The following is a 22,247-nucleotide window of genomic DNA, read 5'->3' as shown; positions in this document are numbered from 1 at the left end:
CCAAGTACACGTCAGGTCTAACAGCTGTTTCTATGGTTCCTAGGTTTGAGGTTGGACCAGACCCTGTTAAGGGCAGGAGGTGCTGAATTTTGTCCCTAATAGTTAGGATTTTATCATTAAAGAAGCTCATGAAGTTGTTACTGCTGAGCTCTAAGGGAACACCAGGATCAATAGAGTTCTGGCTCCTTGTCAGCCTAGCTATTGTGCTAAAAAGAAATCTAGGGTTGCTTTTATTTTCTTCTATTAATGAGGAGTAGTAGGCGGCTCTGGCATTACAGAGGGCCTTTCTATAGGTTTTAAGACTATCTTGCCAGATTAAACGGGATTCTTCCACTTTGGTGGCCCGCCATGTCCTTTCTAGCCTTCGTGAGTGTTGCTTAAGCTCACGTGTCTGGGAGTTATACCAGGGAGCTTGTCTCTTTTCTTTAATTCTCTTCTTTTTTAGAGGGGCAATAGAGTCTAGTGCCATTCGCAGTGAACCTGCAGCACTATCAGATAAGGATCTAGTGAGGACCTCTCTGTCATATAGAGCATAGTCCTGTAGCAAGAAATCAAATGTTATCAGGTAATGGTCTGATAAAATAGAGTTATGTGGAAAGACTGTTAACTGTTCAATTTCAACACCATCAGCCAAAACAAGGTCAAGAGTGTGGTTAAAACAGTGAGTTGGTTCATTTACACTCTGGGAGAAGCCAATTGAGTCCAGTAGTGAGACAAAGGCAGTGCTAAGACCATCATTATCATTATCCACATGAATATTAAAGTCACCTACTATAATCACTTTGTCCACACTGAGGACTAAATCTGATAAAAACTCTGAAAACTCAGTTAAGAATTCAGAGTCTGGACCAGGAGGGCGGTACACTGTGACAACCAACACTGGTTTTAGAGTTTTCCAGGTTGGGTGTGAAAAACTAAGAGTAAGACTTTCAAAGGAGTTATAATTGAGTTTGGGTCTAGGTTGGACTATTAAACTAGAGTTAAAGATTGCTGCAACTCCACCTCCACGTCCAGAATCTCTGGGAATATGAGTATTAATATGACTGGGAGGAGTGGCCTCATTAAGGCTAACATACTCCTCAGGATGTAGCCAGGTTTCAGTCAGACACAATAAATCAATATGATGGTCATATTGATCATTTACTAAAACAGCTTTGGATGGCAGAGATCTGATGTTTAAAAGTCTGACTGGATCAGGTCTTGGACCAGCTGCTATAGGCTCAGACTGCCGGGGGACTCCCATGATGCACTGGGCTCCTCTCTCCTCCTCTTCCTCTCCATCCTGATGCTTCATGTCTCTTTAATGTCTGTTACTAACTTGGTATCTTCCCCGGAGCCTTTCTGTGCTTTTCTCATCTCTCTGGTTCCTGTGGATCCTGGTCCTGGTTCTCCTGCTGTGGTTCTCTGCTTCATGAATCACTGCTGCGGATCGTCGACTCATCATATTTTTCAATATTACCATATTGCTAATTTATTAGTCACACTCGTATTGTTAGTGCTATAGTCACTGTTAGTATGTTGGTTGCTGTTTGTGTTGCCCCCCCCCCCCCCCCCCTCTCTCTCTCTCTCTCTGTCTCTCTGTCTGTCTGTCTCTCTCTCTCTCTCTCTGTCTGTCTGTCTCTCTCTCTCTCTCTGTCTCTCTCTCTCTCTCTCTGTCTCTCTCTCTCTTGAATCCTTCCTGTTGAATTCCTGAATCTTTGGTCTCTCTCTAATTAAACAGTTTGGTCTGAGCTGCTCTTTATGGAAAGAGTCTGGAGATAATGCTGTTATGAATTGGTGCTAAGTAAAGATTGATTGATTTAGTTTATTTATCTGCGTCTTGGTAACATCCTGGTAAAGCAGTTTTTTCTGTGGCACTTTAGTTTGTTTGGGAAAGTACTTCCTGTTTTATATCATGTGATAAACAGAATATAATCTTATGGTTGAGTAAAAGCATCTCTGAGCATCAATATCCTTTTACTGGTGTTACCATCAGTATCGGGTTCGGGCTCCACTCTTCTGTTCTGTCTCTGTGATGTTTAATGAACCTGAGCTCTGCCTTTCAGTCAGGACTCAGGGCTCCACCCGCCCTCTTCTACCAGAGGAGAGGCTTCTCTCTGATTGGCTGAGAGGGAGCAGCTGACGGTTCAGACCCCCCCCCCTCACTGTGTGTGTTTGGTGGTGGGGGGGTGAACAGCCCCACGGCCTCCTCTCCTCTGTTCCAAACATGGCTGAAAACTAAAAGCAGCAGACTGAAGTCAGGACCAGGACCAGGACCAGGACCAGGACTGGGAGCCTGTGGAGCTGCTGGTCTCTGCCGGACTGAGAGAGAGAGAGAAAACTTTTCAATGAAATACATCAGGTGAGTCTGAAACTGCGTCACAGCTGCTGTCTGTCTGTCTCTCTCTCTCTCTCTATCCGTCTCTCTCTCTATCTGTCTCTCTGTCTGTCCATCTGTCTCTCTCTGTCTGTCTGTCTGTCTCTCTCTGTCTGTCTGTCTCTCTGTCTGTGTCTGTCTCTCTCTCTCTGTCTTTCTCTGTCTGTCTGTCTGTCTGTCTCTCTCTGTCTGTCTGTCTCTCTGTCTGTGTCTGTCTCTCTCTCTCTGTCTTTCTCTGTCTGTCTGTCTTTGTCTGTCTGTCTCTTTCCATCTGTCTCTCTGTCTGTCCATCTGTCTCTCTGTCCGTCCATCTCTCTCTCTCTCTCTCTCTCTCTCTCTCTCATATCGTGTTATCTGCTACCTGATTGGTTGAGAAAACATCCTCAGAAAAGTCAGTAACCAGTGGTGGCTAATCTGATTGGTTCAAGGTTGACCTGCAGCATAGGCTACCGTGGTGATGTGTTAAATGGGGATGTGTTACCTTAGCGATTTGCTGGATGGACAGGTAGTCTCACTTCCTGTTTCCACGTACCTATTCTCCGTGTCCTCAGGGTCCTCCACCTCCTGAGCCCCGGGACTCCGTCTCCCATCATGCCCGTGGACATGGCGGTGAGGATGTGCCTGGCCAGCTCTCCTCCTCTGCGCTCTCTCCTCAGTAACTATGACACAGGCTGCAGCTCTTCACCAGCCGCCGCTCTGCTGCCGCGCTGCCAGCCCCTGAGACCCTGCCTGTCCTCCGGTCGCTGCGGCGACGCCTTTAGCAACAGTGTCGCCATGGTGACCCAGACCTCGCCGCCAGGGAGCGCAGAGGTGAGCGGTGGCCTGCGCTGGCTGAGCAGGAAGAAGAAGAGCGTGGTGTTCGCAGACTCACGGGGTCTCACACTTGCTGCTGTCCACGTCTTCAGCGAGGCGGAGGATGACCCGCTGAGCGAGCTGCAGTTCCAGCTCACGGAGGTGGAGGGCGCCACTGCCGGCCTCCACTTGAGAGAACACAGAGGTGAGTGACACGAGGAAGAAGAGTAAAGATCATTCCAGATTCACGGTTATCTTATTATGTGATAGATTACATTGTTAAAGTGTCATTATATAAAATGATGGAATCGTTTCCATGGCAACCAAAGCTTTTTCCATTGTGTCAGAAGGTTTCTCAGACTAACGAGGAGAAACAGGACAGAGGCCTTGACGGCGTTTATGTTCTGCTGAAGGTCACTGAACCGGTTTGGTTTATAGACGACAAAATGGAAGACAAACGTTTAGACGGAGTCCTCCTGGAAAAACAACCTGAGGCAGCGTGTCACGCTTGTACTTTGTCCCTGGACAAATTCGGTAGCGGTTGCTGGATCTGAGAGGCTGTTCAGGTGTCTTTATTTGCACTGAAAATGCTTTGCAAAGTTTTAAAAGAAAAAAGGTTTTGGTTTTGAAGTATTTCCTCAAATAAAAGTCAGAGGCCGTCCGTTTGCAGGGACATTGTTGACATGAGCGAATTAAGGCAACAACGATGGATAAACTTCTGGTTATATGATGAGCAACCAACTGAGCAACAAGCTTATCTTCATCACTTTGACAAACTCCTGATATTTTCATCACCTTGTTGGTCTGGATTTCTCCCCCAAAGTGTCTGTTAAGCTCCAACATGTCTCATCCCATAGCGTCGAACACGCTGCTCTGTCTCACCTGTTAGCGTCTCACCGTGAAATCCCACCGTGGTCGTCTGTGTGGTGTTCTAACTGCGGTCCAGTTTCCCTCCGTCATCTCCACCCAGGAGTGTTTCTCCTGCTGAGCAGTGTTCCTGCTCACATCTAGCTGGTTTGGTCGTTAAACTGATGTTGGAGCTTCTAACAGGATTAAACAGGCTGTGTTTCTTCTTCTGCTGCTTTAAATGTGTTTCTAACAGGATCAAACAGGCTGCGTTTCTTCTTCTGCTGCTTTAAATGTGTCTCTTGGATGTACTTCCTGCTTTGTTGTGCTGCAGCTACAGACAGCAGCTAAAGTCACAGTCAGAGTGTTTCTCCATCCCAGATGAACCTCTGGTCGTCCATGGTGTTAAAAATCCTCTGAGCGGCTGACATCTGGCCTGGTGCCCCCCCATTAGAGAATAATACTGATGTGCAGCTGGAATATACCATTCAAAGTCTGCACGGGGGCTTTCATTTTGAAAACTGAGCAGATTCTCATCTGATGCCTCCTCTGCTCTGAGCTGCTTGACGTCTGTCAGAAACAGACCAGGAGCAAATCTTTAGCGGAGTGCCGAGATGGAAGTGTTACTGAGAGCAGACGGCATCGGCTACGATGGCCGCAACACAGCGGGAACACAATGCTCCCTTCAGGATTTAGCCTTCAGACCACTGCTCACGGCGCTCTACTGCAACAGTCATTCCTTCATTCCATGCAGTGCAGTCTGGATAATATCTGAGGAAACACAGTGATCAATGTGTCATCAAATCAGATCACAGGCAGAGGGTGACAATCAAAGTCACCTTTAACCTCTCTGTAGTCATGACGCCAACCGTGTCCTGGTCTACGCCGTCCAATGTACCGATTCAGTTTGATAAACCACAGAATGAGTTGTTGACCTGATGGGGGCCATCAGACCAAAGGTAGACTGGTAGACTGATCTGGATCAGGGACGAACCGCCTCATCACAGTGACCAGATCTCAGGCCCTGATTGGATGCTGAAAACAGCATCAACAGTCCCCATAGAGCCAATCTCAAATCAGCAATCTAACCAAAACAGCTACTGTGATTGGTCAATACCTCTGACTGCTGATGCTGGTGTCAACATCCAACCACAACTGACTTCCAGAATCAGAGTGACTCCGCACTCTGGTGATTCTGATTAATTCACCCTGGAGTCTGAACTAACCTTTAGTTAACTAACTAACTAACATTTAGTCAGATTGATGAAAATGTTCTTTGTTTACAAACTGAATCTTCCTCTTCCTCTTCCAGACACTGCCGTTTGCGGTCGAGGTCTGGTCCTGGATTTCATTCAGCCGGCTGCTGACTATCTGGACCTGAGGAACCGGCTCAAAGCCCAGCAGGTCTGTCTGGAGACCTGCTCTGTCCAGGAGGGTCTGCTCTCAGGCACCGTTCAAGTCCAAAACCTGTGCTTCAACAAGTCCGTCTCAGTCCGGATCACCTTTGACTCATGGCGGTCTTTCCAGGATGTTCCCTGTCTGTACCTGAACAACGTCTACGGCTGCCCCAACACCGACACCTTCACCTTCTCCATCTCCATCTTGGTGCCAGATGTCCTCCAGCCCTCCAACAGGGTGGAGTTCTGCATCAAGTACCAGACTCAGGACCAGACCTTCTGGGACAATAACCATGGGAACAATTATGGGCTGGTGGTGGCGTCTTCAGATGGCAGCTGGGCCCAGAGTGCCGAGATGACAGCCAGACTGGAGGTCCAGAGGGATGCCGGCAGAGAAAAGAGGGAAGACATGGAGTTTGATCCCTTTGGAAGTCCCAGGACATCGGCGGGGATCTTCCCTGAGTGGCAGAGCTGGGGTCACATAGAGAACAGTGCCCCCTACTGGTGAGACCACCACAGGACACTCTTTCACATTGGACACTCTGTGATTTTGCTCCCGAGATGTAAGAGAGCCTCACAGAAGCACTGAAACGACATGGCGTCCTCTGGAGGTCATCCAGATGACTTGGGGGAGACGTTACGGACTGCCTCCTTTGCAGTCGCTTTAACAGGGATTCTTTCGGATTATTCGTCTCTATGGAGACACATTATTAATCAGATTTTTAGTCTGAATGAAGTCCGTCTAGACACTGTTTGTGTCATCACTAACCCTAACCCTAACCCTATGAATGAAGCACCTGAATCTGCCCAAGTGGTTCAAGGTACCGACACTGACCCTGAACTAGCCTGAGTACAGTTAACTGGAGCTGATCATCAGCTCTCATCTAACCAGACTAGAAGTCGATCAATAGTGGAATTTCGAAGGCTGGTTTGGAGCAAATGATTTATCAACCAATATAACCCCGAAAGAAGTTGAGGGATCTTGGCACTGAAAAAAAACCAAGTAATGCCCGCTGCAACTAATAAACATTGTAAAAGCACCCAAACGATTCAGAAAAGAAGTCATGAAGTGAGCAGTAAGGCTCTAGAGACCTCAAACAGAGTGCTTCCCTAAAACCTCCCAAAGATCCATGAGGGCTTTGCAGCCTTTCACCTCCATGGCCTTTCACAAGGCTTCATCAGAATCTGTCAAACTTCACAATATTTGGCTCCATGACAACAAATTAAACAGACTTCATGTTTACTCTTCAGCATCACAATTGGATGACCACATCCTGTTTCTGACTGTTTGCCAACGTGAGGACGGCTGATTGGCGGAAGATTTATTTTCCTTTCGGGTCCATAGATGCGACCCGATCACCTTTCCTGCTGTTTTCTTTATTTCGGGTCTTCTATTCCACTATAAGAGCCAAGTAATCAACAGAAACCCTTCAGGATGTCCAAGTCCTGAAGTATCGGTTTGAAGAGACCACCAGTCCTGAAACTATCCTGAACCACTGTGCTCCATATTCAGGGTTTGAAACAAGACAAAGTGAACTCTTGCTGTGGAGCTGTGGAGATGAAAACCCTACTCCAGACTTGGGTCCAGGTTTGGACACGAAGTCGAATCCTGTCAAACCTTAATGCCTTCAGGTTCAGGTCTCTTCTGGGTCAGTACCAGGATGTTAAATATCCAGAACCAAACCCGAAAGCCTGTGCTGACCAAATGTCCAAAGCCCCCCCCAAACTCAAGTCCTCTAGTGGTCAGGATCTCAGCTTTAGTCTTATCCATGACCAAGACTGAGATCTGAAGTCCTGTTTCATCATGCATTTTAACCCACAAGTCGAGAGGGGGACACGTCTGGATTCAGACTGATCCTCTGTCTAAGGTTCAGTAGAAATGCGAGAACAAGTGTCCATTCTAACTGACTGAATTCAGAGTGATCTGAGCAGAGTCTTGAGATCCAAACAAGAACTTGCTCTTCAGAAAATGTTGTCCTTTTTGCTTTCCACTTAGTGGGACGTTGGTTTACCAGCATTAATGACGATATTATAGGGCCATAATAAAATCACTCCTGGGGGAGACAGGGCCTGGGGGACCTGGCTTAGACCTACTCAGACCTCCATCTTCAGACCTCTGAGCAACTACAACTCAGAAATGTCGAAAACGTTGTTTCGGTTTGGTTGGCCCTGCTGTAATCTGACCTGTTTGTGCTGAAACCTTCTACAACTTCTACTGACCTCCTACATCTCCCACAATGCCTCAGTGTTCTGGTAGCTGGAAGGTAACTGTGATTGGCAAGGGAACCAGGCGGTACTGGTTCTTGGTAGAGCGTTCTCTGATATGTTAAAGGACAGTTCTGGTATTTTTCAAACAGGAAGTTATAACTGTGTCCATTCAGACTCTGCTAACTCTGCACTCGTTAGTCGTGTTGTAGAGATTCAGATAGTGTAAGTAAATAGTTGGCACTGATTCATCAGAGAAGAACAGATGTCGCTAAAATGTCCTGATTGCGGTAGCTAATCCACAGGGCTAATGTCTATGTTCATTATCACTCGGAGTCAAGTGTCTGTGTGGGAAGCTTGAGGAGGCTCCTCTACAGCCAACGAGTGCAACGTTAAAATCTGCCAGAAACATAATGTACACCAACATTCAGAGTCCGGCCAGAACTGCCTTCTGAGTAAGTTTTCCTGTTATTGGTTCCTGTTTTAGCTGTCTGGGTAACTGACGACTGTCAGAGGGAACAGTTTATTTAGCTGTTAGCACAGAAACATTCCCTTTAGCATGTGGATAATCGTCGCTGCTAAAGAGGATTTTCTGTTCCCTTGGTAACAGGTAGACCTGAGTTGTTGCCATGACACTCGCTGTTGTCTCGTTGCCATGTCACTATAAACAGAGAGACAAAGATAAACTTGCACTTCCTGTGATCTCCTGTAGCTAAACCAATTTAAAACCAGCATTTACTGAGCTAACCAACACTTCCAGTGCTCTTACCTTAAGTGTGTGTGTTGATGTATGAATCGTGTGACAGGAGGTTTTGGAGACGGAAGGGAAATGAATGTGTTTAAAGTGAACATGGTTCATGAGTTAACGAGTCATTTGAGTGTAAGGGGCAGCGCTAACTCATGCTAACCCAACAGATATGATTTATGGCATTTTACTTAGCAGGTTAGCCGCTGCCAGCATTAGCATACTGTACTGTAAAGTGAAATGTGATGTCATGATGTTCAGCTGAAACAGGAATTGATCTAAGCAGGGAGTGAGTGACTTCCTTTTTTGTGTATCCTTTCAGAATAAAAGTCTGATGTTTGTCATGTTTAATTTACTCATTAATTCTCTTTTGTTTCTTCCTTTATGTCACAAGATTATCACCTCTTAACAGGAAAAACATTTCAAAATAAAATATCAGATAATATCTGAATGTATTCGATCAACTGATTATGTTTATTTAAATAATTGACTTAAACTCAGCATTTGAAAAGTGAAGAAAACCAGATACTAAGAGTGAATAAAGCCGCGATAAGAGTCAGGCTGATGACAGCCAACAGAGCGGCACAGAGACGATTAACATTCTCCGCTTGTGTGTCAGGTTGACGTCCAGCTGACTGAAGCAGCAGCCGAAACATGGCCGCCTTCCTGTTACTGCTGCAACACAATGTTTTACTGTGTGCTAGTAGTACTTTTACTGTAGGAACACAGTAGTGCTAGTGTGTATAGTATCAGGAGTATTACTGCAGTAAATGGTCGTAAACACCCCCCCCACACACACACACATCCCCTGACACCAGGCTGACCGACTGCCTAGATTGTAGTTATATAACAGGAAGTGACCTCGAAACGCCTCTGTGCACACACACACACATTAATTATCATGGAGTTCAGTTTGTTTCATCAAGAATATCCTGAATGTCATCGACTGATGTGAGACAAAACACATTTACAGACCTGAAGCACCTGGAGAGGCGCACACACACACACACACACACACACACACACACACACACACACACACACACACACACACACAGAATGACCTGTTGGCTGCAGCACCTCCTGCTGGTGAGACTGAGGACCATCAGACCTGCACCTCATCGTCCACAGGCCTGTTTAAACACACAAATTCATTAGTAACGCCTGTAACTTCATCGGTAGCTGCACGGCCCCCTGTGGGCAGGACCGGGCCGGTATCATCACACGGACAGCGACATGTCGGCATTACAACATGATGTGAACATGTCAGCATGACAATATGGCAACATAACATGACACCATGTTGACATGACAACACGGCAACATGACAAAATAACATGACAACACGGCAACATGACAATACATCAACATGACATGACAACACGTCAACATGACATAACATGTCAACACATCAACATGACATGGCAACATGTCAACACATCAACATGACATGGCAACATGTCAACACGTCAACATGACATGACAACATGGCAACAAGATGTCAACATGACATGACAACATGGCAACAAGATGTCAACATGACAATATGTCAACATGGCATCATGGCATCATGGCAACAAGATGTCAACATGACAACATGGCAACAAGATGTCAACATGACAATATGACATAACAAAATGTCAACATGACATGACAACATGTTGACATGACAACATGACATGGCAACATGTCAACACGTCAACATGACATGACAACACATCAACATGACATGACAACATGTTGACATGGCAACATGACAACACGTCAACATGACATGACAACATGTCAACACGTCAACATGACATGACAACATGTCAACACGTCAACATGACATGACAACACGTCAACACGTCAACATGACATGACAACATGTCAACACGTCAACATGACATGACAACACGTCAACATGACATGACAACATGTCAACACGTCAACATGACATGACAACACGTCAACATGACATGACAACACGTCAACACGTCAACATGACATGACAACACGTCAACATGACAACATGTCAACACGTCAACATGACATGACAACACGTCAACATGACATGACAACATGTCAACACGTCAACACGTCAACATGACATGACAACACGCCAACATGACATGACAACACGTCAACATGACATGACAACATGACAACACGTCAACATGACATGACAACATGTCAACATGACAACACGTCAACATGACATGACAACACGTCAACACGACATGTCAACACGCCAACATGTCAACATCACATGACAACACGTCAACATGACATTCAATTCAATTCAAATCAATTCAATTTCATTTGTATAGCCCAATATCACAACAGAGTGTCTCACAGTGCTTTACAAAGTTCACTGAAATAAACAAGTGTAAGCAAACAAACAATCTAATAAAGAGTCCAGCAGTCGATGAGGCCAATGGATCAGTCCGGTGGATCAGTCCGAGGCATCACCTGCCCTTTATGACCCTCCTTCTTCGGGAAGGAAAAACAGAGATGAGATAAGCACAGAAAGGCTCCGGGGAAGATAGCAAGTTAGAGGCAGACATTTGACTGACATGAGACATAACGATGGAGAGGAAGAGGAGGAGAGAGAATAGAGGAGCTCAGTGCACCATAGGAGTCCCCCGGCAGTCTGAGCCTATAGCAGCAGAACTAGGGGCTGGTCTAAGGCCTGAGCCAGCCCTTAAATATATGCTTTGTCAAAAAGGAAGGTTTTTAGTCTACTCTTAAATGTAGAGAGGGTGTCTGCCCCCCTGAACCCAAACTGGAAGGAGATTCCACAGGAGAGGAGCCTGATAGCTGAAAGCTCTGCCTCCTGAACTACTTTTGGAGACTTTGGGAACCACCAGTAGGCCTGCATTCTGGGAGCGCAGTGCTCTAGTGGGGTAGTACGGTACTATAAGCTCTTTAAGATATGATGGAGCCTTGTAGGTGAGGAGAAGGATTTTAAACTCTATTCTAGATTTGACTGGAAGCCAATGAAGAGAAGCCAGTACAGGAGAAATGTGGTCTCTTCTTTTAGTTCTGGTCAGAACAGGAGCAGCAGGGTTCTGGACCAGCTGGAGAGTCTTTAAGGACTTATTGGGGCAGCCTGATAATAATGAGTTACAATAGTCCAACCTAGAAGTGACAAATGCATGGACCAATTTTTCTGCATCATCAGTGGATATGATGGGCCTGATTTTGGCAATATTAGTAGATGGAAAAAGGCAGTTCTAGAAATCTGTTTAATGTGGGAGTTAAAGGACAAATCCTGATCAAATAAGACTCCCAGATTCCTCACAGTGGAGCTGGAGGCCAGATCGGTCCAAGCACTGAACCTTGTGGAACTCCATGTCTAACCTTAGTGTGGACAGAGGATTCGTTATTAATATGTACAAACTGAAATCGATCTAATAAATAGGACTTAAACCAGCTTAATGCAGTTCCTTTTATACCAATGAACTGTTCCAGTCTCTGTAACAGGATGTGATGGTCGATGGTGTCGAAAGCAGCACTCAGGTCTAACAAGACCAGGACAGAGAGAAGACCTCTGTCTGATGCCATAAGGAGGTCTGTAACCTTCACCAGTGTCTCTGTGCTATGGTTCGCTCTAAAACCTGACTGAAGATCCTCAAATAGACTATTAGAGTTTAAAAAATTACACAGCTGATTAGCTACAACTTTCTCCAGGATCTTGGAGAGAAAGGGAAGGTTGGATGAAGGTCTATAGTTAGCTAACACACCTGAATCAAGAGTTGGACCAGACCCTGTTAAGGGCAGGAGGTGCTGAATTTTGTCCCTAATAGTTAGGATTTTATCATTAAAGAAGCTCATGAAGTCGTTACTGCTGAGCTCTAAGGGAACACCAGGATCAATAGAGTTCTGGCTCCTTGTCAGCCTGGCTATTGTGCTAAAAAGGAATCTAGGGTTGCTTTTATTTTCTTCTATTAATGAGGAGTAGTAGGCGGCTCTGGCATTACAGAGGGCCTTTCTATAGGTTTTAAGACTATCTTGCCAGATTAAACGGGATTCTTCCACTTTGGTGGCCCGCCATGTCCTTTCTAGCCTTCGTGAGTGTTGCTTAAGCTCACGTGTCTGGGAGTTATACCAGGGAGCTTGTCTCTTTTCTTTAATTATCTTCTTTTTTAGAGGGGCAATAGAGTCTAGTGTCATTCGCAGTGAACCTGCAGCACTATTGACCAGATAATCAATTTGGGAGGGGCTAAGATTAGCATGGGGGTCATCCACAGCACAGGGACACACTGGCTGAAATACTGAAGGAATCACCTCCTTAAATTTGGCAACAGCACTATCAGATAAGGATCTAGTGAGGACCTCTCTGTCATATAGAGCATAGTCCTGTAGCAAGAAATCAAATGTTATCAGGTAATGGTCTGATAAAATAGTTATGTGGGAAGACTGTTAACTGTTCAATTTCAACACCATAAGCCAAAACAAGGTCAAGAGTGTGGTTCATTGTGAGTGTGGGTTGGTTCATTTACACTCTGGGAGAAGCCAATTGAGTCCAAAAGTGAGACAAATGCAGTGCTGAGACTATCATTATCATTATCCACATGAATATTAAAGTCACCTACTATAATCACTTTGTCCACACTAAGGACTAAATCTGATAAAAACTCTGAAAAGTCTGGACCAGGAGGGCGGTACACTGTGACAACCAACACTGGTTTTAGAGTTTTCCAGGTTGGGTGTGAAAAACTAAGAGTAAGACTTTCAAAGGAGTTATAATTGAGTTTGGGTCTAGGTTGGACTATTAAACTAGAGTTAAAGATTGCTGCAACTCCGCCTCCTCGTCCAGAATCTCTGGGAATATGAGTATTAATATGACTGGGAGGAGTGGCCTCATTAAGGCTAACATACTCCTCAGGACGTAGCCAGGTTTCAGTCAGACACAATAAATCAATTTCATGGTCAGATATCAGATTGTTTACTAAAACAGCTTTGGATGGCAGAGATCTGATGTTTAAAAGTCCACATTTAACTCTCCTGTCCTGTTTCATAGTGCCAGTGGTATTAACTCTGATTAGATTTTTATGCTGAACTCCTCTCCTGTTGGACTTTATAGATCTAAATGATCTGAGTGGTTGGGGGAAAGACACAGTCTCTATAGGATGTTGGGTGGGTGACTGTTCTAATGGAGGAGCAGAGAAGTGTGTAAGACTGCAGCTCTGCTTCCTGGTCTCGACTCTGGATTGTCAAGTTTTAGGACTAATAAACTTCGCCATATTTCTAGATAAGAGCGCAGCTCCGTCCAAAGTGGGATGGATGCCGTCTCTTCTAATGAGACCAGGTTTTCCCCAGAAAGACTGCCAATTGTCTATGAAGCCCACATTGTTAGCTGGGCACCACCTCGACAGCCAGCGGTTAAATGATGACATGCGTGAATTACAATCTTGTTAAATCTACGTTTAGCCTTCGCCAGCAGCTTTAAGTTTGACTCTATGGTTCCCGCTCTGGCCCCCGGGATGCACTTCACTATGTTCGCTGGTGCCGCTAGCTTCACGTTCCTGACTATGGAACTTCCAATGACCAGAGTCTGTTTCTCAGCGGGTGTGTCGCTGAGTGAGGAAAATCGGTTGGAAACCTGAAGGTGGTGGAGCACCGTGGGCTTCTCCTTTGGACTATGTTTCCTCCGGACAGTCACCCAGCCGCCCTGGTTTCCTGGCTGTGCGGGAACCGCCGGGGGAGTAGGAGCTAAGCTAGGTCGGCCCGCACCGGCTACTGGGGGCTGGCTAGCTACAGCTGACTTATGCTCCATGGTGCGGAACCGTGTCTCCAACTCACTAAGCCTTGCCTCCAGTACAGTGAATAAACTACATTTATTACAGGTACCAGTTTCACTAAAGGAGGCAGAGGAGTAACTAAACATATGGCACACTGAGCAGGAGACAGCAGGAGACTGAGAGGGAGAGAGAGAAGCCATTGTAGTGGTTTTAGTTTTAAGAAGCTAGCTAGTGATTTAGGTAAAAACTACAGAAATAACGAGATTATCACCACAAGAAGTGAGAAATATGTGTGCAGGTTGTAAATTTAAATGTACAGCTGGTGGTTAAGACAGTAAAGCGTGAAAATAGATCCAGTGGAGAAAAAGGAATGAGAGACGCTGTTGATAGCGCAGTACACGGAAACTCCCATAGCCGGAAATGACGCTTACCGTAACAGGAAGTGAGTTCGGCCTGACATGACAACACATCAACATGACACGACAACATGACAACACGTCAACATGACATGACAACATGTCAACATGACATGACAACATGACAACACGTCAACATGACACGACAACATGACAACACGTCAACATGACATGACAACATGTCAACATGACAACATGACACGACAACATGACAACACGTCAACATGACATGACAACATGTCAACATGACAACACGTCAACATGACATGACAACATGTCAACATGACAACATGACACGACAACATGTCAACACGTCAACATGACAAGATGACACGACAACATGTCAACACGTCAACATGACATGACAACACGTCAACATGACAAGATGACATGACAACACGTCAACATGACAAGATGACATGACAACATGTCAACATGACATGACAACACGTCAACATGACACGACAACATGACAACACGTCAACATGACATGACAACATGTCAACATGACAACATGACACGACAACATGTCATTATTTGTATTGCATATATACTTTTTTATAATATACATTACAGTTGTAGGCACTCTTAGTTATAAACAGTACTAGTTAGTTATTAGCTGTCATACACAGTAGTAGTTATTAGCTGTCATCCACAGTAGTAGTTATAGTCAGTAGCTCTCATACACAGTAGTAGTTATAGTCAGTACCTGCCATCCACAGTATTAGTTATAATCATTAGCTCTCATGCACAGTACTAGTTATAGTCAGTAGCTGTCATACACAGTACTAGTTAGTCAGTAGCTGTCATACACAGCATTAGTTATAGCCAGTAGCTCTCATATACAGTACTAGTTATAGTCAGTAGCTCTCATACACAGTACTAGTTAGTCAGTAGCTGTCATACACAGCATTAGTTATAGCCAGTAGCTCTCATATACAGTACTAGTTATAGTCAGTAGCTGTCATCCACAGTATTAGTTAATTAGCTCTCATACACAGTACTAGTTAGTCAGTAGCTCTCATATACAGTACTAGTTATAGTCAGTAGCTGTCATCCACAGTATTAGTTAATTAGCTCTCATACACAGTACTAGTTATAGTCAGTAGCTCTCATATACAGTACTAGTTATAGTCAGTAGCTCTCATCCACAGTATTAGTTAATTCGCTCTCATACACAGTACTAGTTATAGTCAGTAGCTCTCATATACAGTACTAGTTATAGTCAGTAGCTCTCATCCACAGTATTAGTTAATTCGCTCTCATACACAGTACTAGTTAGTCAGTAGCTGTCATCCACAGTATTAGTTAATTAGCTCTCATACACAGTACTAGTTATAGTCAGTAGCTCTCATATACAGTACTAGTTATAGTCAGTAGCTCTCATCCACAGTATTAGTTAATTCGCTCTCATACACAGTACTAGTTATAGTCAGTAGCTCTCATATACAGTACTAGTTATAGTCAGTAGCTCTCATCCACAGTATTAGTTAATTCGCTCTCATACACAGTACTAGTTATAGTCAGTAGCTGTCATCCACAGTATTAGTTAATTAGCTCTCATACACAGTACTAGTTAGTCAGTAGCTGTCATCCACAGTATAAGTTATAGTTATTAGCCATCATAAACAGTATTTCTGTACCACCGCAGTAAAACTACGACCACTTCCTGTTCTTCTTCTTCTTCTCTGATTACTCTGAGGTCAGACAGGTCAGCAGCCGTCTCCTGCAAGGTCAACTACCGAGGTCAAAGGTCAGCACGCACACACACACACACACACACACACACACACACACACACACACACACACACACACACACACACACACACACACACACACACACACACACACACACACACACACACACACACACACACACACACACACACACACACACACACTTCCTATGTAGGTGTGTGTGTGTGTGTATATAAGGAGGACTCCTGGTCCCCAAACAGGAAAGTCGGACGTTCATCTTCAGTTTTTCTTCTCATGCTGCTGTGAACACCAACATGGAGCCACAGAGGTCAGCTGGCATTACTCATTATTGATTACTAGTTATTGGTTATTGATGACTGGTTATTGATCCCAGCTCTGGGTTCTCCTGTGTGTGTGGAAGCTGCTCTGACTTTAACAAGTTGAACAGTTGATAGTTTTGATAGTTCAGGTTCTAACAGAGCAGAGCTAGAGGGGGCATCAGGGGCTATCAGGGGTTATCAGGGGGCATCAGGGGTTATCAGGGGGTATCAGGGGGTATCAGGGGTTATCAGGGGGCATCAGGGGGTATCAGGGGGCATCAGGGGTTATCAGGGGGTATCAGGGGGTATCAGGGGCTATCAGGGGTTATCAGGGGGTATCAGGGGGCATCAGGGGTTATCAGGGGGTATCAGGGGTTATCAGGGGGCATCAGGGGGTATCAGGGGGCATCAGGGGGCATCAGGAGGCATCGTCCGATTGATCCGTCCACCCTCACCTGTTCTCAGGTGAACCCAGACCACATTTCAAAATAAAAGCCTGTCCATCATAGAGTAATATGGAAAGAGTTCATTAGTTATAATCAGCCAACAGTCTGTTGTCTTCATGCTGCCAGGTCTGAACAGATGAGCTGGAGGGAGGAGGAGCAGGAGGAGCAGGAGGAGCAGGAGGAGATGATGGTAAGAGGGAAAGACTTTTAGAATGTTTTGATCTTTTACTCCTCGTATAGAACCAGTCAGTACATGTACATATAAACATGAAACCATAGACTGTGTGTGTGTGTGTGTGTGTGTTGGACATGACCTTCTCTGGTGTCCTTTTATTGGTCTTTTCCTCCCCAGAGGGGGGGGTCAGAGGTTGGGGGGGGGACTCCTGAGGTGAAAACCTGATCTGCAACATGGTTTTGTCTGTTTGACTCACGACTCATCTTCATCCGTCACTCCAGCTGTCATGTGACTGTGATAAAACACACACACACACACTGAGCTGTAACATGAAGCTGCTGTTCCTCTTTAAGCTGCTAATAAAGTTTTATAGGAGACATGAGCCGGGGGGGGGGGCTTTAAATAAAGTTTACAGCTTCGGGAGAGTTAAAACCACACACACACACCTGTAGTCATGACAACATTTCTCTAATGTAATCTGTGTGTCTGTCTAGATGGAGGACAGAGACTACGAGGCCTCCGTCTCTCAGGAGAAGCAGGACTCTGATCGTCCAATCAGCATCAAGGTTGAAAGCTTGATGTGTTACTTCCTGTATTCACAGTAATAGTCATACTACTGCAGCAGTACTGTCTGTCTCTCTCTCGCTGACCTGTCTCTGTGTGTGTGTCTCTCTCTCTCTCTCTCTAGACAGATAAATGTGGTCGTCCTCTCCTGGAGACACCTGCTGACCTCCAGAACATTCTTCTTCTGAGGAAGACCAAGAGGGAGCAGAAAGCTGTGGTGAGGACACCTGCTGCAGCGGCTCCCGCTGCCCCCCCCGTGGTGAGCCACACACTGACATCACTGACCCGGGCCTTTAAACGATGGTCATGTGACCAGTGGCACGACTGCATCTGTGTCTCTTAGCCTTACTATGTGGACGAGGAGGATTTCTTCAAGGCCTGCGATCAGAAGCAGCTGCAGGTGATTGACAGGTACCTGTCGACAGGTGGAGACGTAGACGCCTGCGACGCCGTGAGTCCTCAACACTCACATTATTATTATCATTAGTTAGTATCGGGTTAGCGTTAGTTAGGCTGTGTGTGTGTGTGATGATTTGGTGTGATGTGTGTGTGATGTGTGCTCAGTTTGAGCGTACAGGTCTGCACAGAGCGTCCTCTCGAGGTCACATGGAGGTCGCCGCCAAACTGATGGAGGCCGGAGCCAACGTCCACTGCAGAGACAAGGTAAGGTCACACATGATGTTAATACACACATAGATGTCCTGATGTCCTGATCTACCGATGTTCTGGTGTCCTGATCTACCGATGTCCTGTTGTCCTGATCTACCGATGTTCTGGTGTCCTGATCTACCGGCGTTCTGGTGTCCTGATCTACTGATCTACTGACGTTCTGGTGTCCTGATCTACTGATGTTCTGATGTCCTGATCAACTGATGTCCTGATCTACTGATGTTCTGATGTCCTGATCAACTGATGTTCTGATCAACTGATGTTCTGATCAACTGATCTACTGATGTTCTGGTGTCCTGATCTACTGACGTTCTGGTGTCCTGATCTACTGATGTTCTGATGTCCTGATCTACGGATGTTCTGATGTCCTGATGTTCTGATGTTCTGATGTCCTGATCTACTGATGTTCTGGTGTCCTGATCAACTGACGTTCTGGTGTCCTGATCTACTGATGTTCTGATGTCCTGATCAACTGATGTTCTGATCTACTGATGTTCTGATGTCCTGATCAACTGACGTTCTGATGTCCTGATCAACTGATGTTCTGATCTACTGATTTTCTGATGTCCTGATCAACTGACGTTCTGATGTTCTGATGTCCTGATCAACTGATGTTCTGATCTACTGATGTCCTGATCTACTGGTGTTCTGATGTCCTGATCAACTGATGTTCTGATGTCCTGATCTACTGATGTTCTGATGTCCTGATCAACTGATGTTCTGATCTACTGATGTTCTGATGTCCTGATCAACTGACGTTCTGGTGTCCTGATCTACTGACGTTCTGGTGTCCTGATCTACTGACGTTCTGGTGTCCTGATCTACTGATGTTCTGATGTCCTGATCAACTGATGTTCTGATCTACTGATGTTCTGATGTCCTGATCTACTGATGTTCTGATGTCCTGATCAACTGATGTTCTGATCTACTGATGTTCTGATGTCCTGATCAACTGATGTTCTGATCTACTGATGTTCTGATCAACTGACGTTCTGATGTCCTGATCAACTGATGTTCTGATCTACTGATGTTCTGATGTCCTGATCAACTGACGTTCTGATGTCCTGATCAACTGATGTTCTGATGTCCTGATCAACTGATGTTCTGATCTACTGATGTTCTGATCAACTGACGTTCTGATGTCCTGATCAACTGATGTTCTGATCTACTGATGTTCTGATGTCCTGATCAACTGACGTTCTGATGTCCTGATCAACTGATGTTCTGATGTCCTGATCAACTGATGTTCTGATCTACTGATGTTCTGATGTCCTGATCAACTGACGTTCTGATGTCCTGATCAACTGACGTTCTGATCTACTGATGTTCTGATGTCCTGATCAACTGACGTTCTGATGTCCTGATCAACTGATGTTCTGATGTCCTGATCAACTGATGTTCTGATCTACTGACGTTCTGATGTCCTGATCAACTGATGTTCTGATCTACTGATGTTCTGATGTCCTGATCAACTGACGTTCTGATGTCCTGATCAACTGATGTTCTGATGTCCTGATCAACTGATGTTCTGATCGCCTGATCAACTGATGTTCTGATGGCCTGATTTCCTGGTTCTGTCCAGCTGTGGTCCACCTGTGTCCATTGTGCCTGTCGAGGAGGACATCTGTCTGTCCTCAAGCTGCTGCTGAACCACGGAGCAGATGTTACTGCAATGGACAAGGTAGTGCTGTAGTATTACTACTAGTAACACTAATACTAATACTACTAGTACTGCAATGTACAAGGTAGTGGATCGCATGTGTTAATGAGTCTGATGGCTTTTGGGTAGAAACTGTCCTTCAGCCTGGAGGTCCTGCTCCTCACACTCCTGCACCTCCTACCGGAGGGCCGTGGGTCAGGGCAGTTCAGGGCAGTGGGGCGGGGTAGAGCAGTGTCAGGGCAGGGCAGTGGGACAGGGCAGTGGGACAGGGCAGTGGGACAGGGCAGTGGGGCGGGGTAGAGCAGTGGGACAGGGCAGTGGGACAGAGCAGTGGGGCGGGGTAGAGCAGTGTCAGGGCAGGGCAGTGGGACAGGGCAGTGGGACAGGGCAGTGCAGTGTCACCCCCCTGCTCCTGTTGGTGCTGCTGTTTGGTCTCTTTGTTTCCTCAGTCTGTATTTTGAGGATCTGTGCTCCACTTCACTACCATTTAGATGTTCATCCAGGGCTTCTGGTTGGGAGGTGGGGGCTGTACCGATGCAGTCAGTGATATACTCTGCTTCCAGTTCTGTGTTTTTGATGCTGAACAGTCCACTGCGATGCTCTGCGTCTGGAGTCCTCACGGGGTTGGTCCGCTTCAGTCCTTCTGTGGGCCCAGTGCAGAAACACAGGGATGTGGTCAGAGAGTCCGAAGTGGGGGTGGGGGGCAGCTTTGTATGCATCCTGTATGTTGGTGTAGATGTGATCCGGTGTGTTCTGTTCTCTGGTAAAAACTTGGGTAGTACCGTCTGAAGGTTGCAGTGGTTAAAGTCCCCAGCTGAGCCGTCACCTGGGCGCTGCTGAGGTCATGAAGTGCGCCGAGTTCTGCAGCAGAGTGAGCGTGCAGGGGATGGAAACACTGCACTGAATTCTGTCAGGAGATAAAACGGTCTGTATTTCAGACGTCATGCCACCCCTGAAGCTGGGATTGAGTGCAGCATGCTCGCTGAGAGCCAGTCCTCTGTGAACATTAGAGCATAACAGTCTCTATGTCATCTGGGCCCTCAGCTTATCAAGCTTGTTTTCCAGAGAGTGAACATTGGTGAACAGGAGGTTCGGCAGCGGTGGTCACTTAGCATGGGCCTTTAGCCTAGCATGCAGGCTAGCCTTGATCTGGAGGAATAAGCCGGGCGGATATGGAATCATGTTGGAGTCTGGTAACGTCCAGAAGAGCCTGCTGGTCGGTTGTCAGCAGGGCAGCTTACTGTTACTAGTACTACTACACCACTGCAATGGACAAGGTAGTACAATACTACTACTGTAACAAGCTAATTTTCTTTACCACCACATGAACACACTGTGTGTGTGTGTGTGTGTGTGTGTGTGTGTGTGTGTAGCTGAACAGCTCTCCTCTTCATGTCTCTGTGAGGACCGGACACCACGACTGTGCTGAGCATGTGATTCACTGTGGAGCTGAAGTGAACACACAGGACAGGGTGGGTACACACACACACACACACACACACACACACACACACACACACACACACACACACACACACACACACACAGACAACTTCTTCACTTGTGTGTCTCTCTCTCTCAGGAGGGGGACACTCCTCTCCATGATGCTGTTCGAATCAACAGATGTAAAATCATCGAGCTGTTGTTGCTGCATGGAGCCGACACACACATCAAAAACCAGGTTACCCCCCCCCCCCCCCCACACACACACACACACACACACACACACCTTAAACTATAAAATATCACTAATATGAACCACATATCACATTAACTCTGGTTCACCTTCAACTGTCACACAGAAAGGTCTCACCTGTCTGTCCCTCTCCTGTCTGTCGGTCTCTCAGGATGGTCGTTGTCCTCTGGACAGTGTGCTGGATTGGCAAAATGAAACGAAGACGCTTCTCATCGAGCAGAGAGACAGGAAGTGATGTCGCTATCAGCATTACAAATCAACCAATCACATGTCCCCACTTCGAGGCCTCCGATTGGTTTCTCAACAGTAATAATCTTCTTCTTAAACACTGAGCCTTCCTGCCTGACAAATATGTTCTTCGTCCTCCTCTTCGTTTTTGAACGTTTCCTGGTCGTCTGACTCACATTCAGCCTGTTTCTCTGCTGCATCACTACATTCAAAACCTAATTCAGAAAACTGCACATTTAATAAACTGGAGTAAAGACGCCCGTCTGCCCTCCGTCTGTCTGTGTCCGTCCATCCGTCCCTCAC

General features: G+C 45.9%; 2 protein-coding genes and 1 pseudogene across 2 annotated transcripts; 2 read left to right on the top strand and 1 right to left on the bottom strand.

The window, feature by feature from the left end:
• The first annotated feature begins 2,313 nt into the window (after positions 1-2,313).
• Positions 2,314-5,927, top strand: LOC139220263 (protein phosphatase 1 regulatory subunit 3C-B-like). Its single transcript, XM_070852335.1, has 3 exons — positions 2,314-2,341; positions 2,908-3,353; positions 5,328-5,927. The coding sequence occupies exons 1-3, from the start codon at positions 2,328-2,330 to the stop codon at positions 5,897-5,899; spliced, it is 1,032 nt and encodes a 343-aa protein (XP_070708436.1). The 5' UTR covers positions 2,314-2,327; the 3' UTR covers positions 5,900-5,927.
• Positions 5,928-13,575: 7,648 nt separating this feature from the next.
• Positions 13,576-14,270, bottom strand: LOC139220119 (uncharacterized; annotated as a pseudogene).
• A 2,818-nt stretch (positions 14,271-17,088) lies between these two features.
• Positions 17,089-21,951, top strand: LOC139220118 (ankyrin repeat domain-containing protein 1-like). The gene is made up of 9 exons (XM_070852188.1): positions 17,089-17,142; positions 17,622-17,693; positions 17,816-17,950; positions 18,035-18,142; positions 18,256-18,354; positions 19,943-20,041; positions 21,394-21,492; positions 21,603-21,701; positions 21,868-21,951. The coding sequence occupies exons 1-9, from the start codon at positions 17,089-17,091 to the stop codon at positions 21,949-21,951; spliced, it is 849 nt and encodes a 282-aa protein (XP_070708289.1).
• The last annotated feature ends 296 nt before the right edge of the window (positions 21,952-22,247 follow it).

The sequence above is a fragment of the Pempheris klunzingeri genome, chromosome 20 (genome assembly GCF_042242105.1).
Source record: "Pempheris klunzingeri isolate RE-2024b chromosome 20, fPemKlu1.hap1, whole genome shotgun sequence".
Taxonomy (NCBI): domain Eukaryota; kingdom Metazoa; phylum Chordata; class Actinopteri; order Acropomatiformes; family Pempheridae; genus Pempheris; species Pempheris klunzingeri.
Note: the sequence above shows the minus strand (reverse complement) of the source record. Positions and strands in the feature narration are given on the sequence as shown.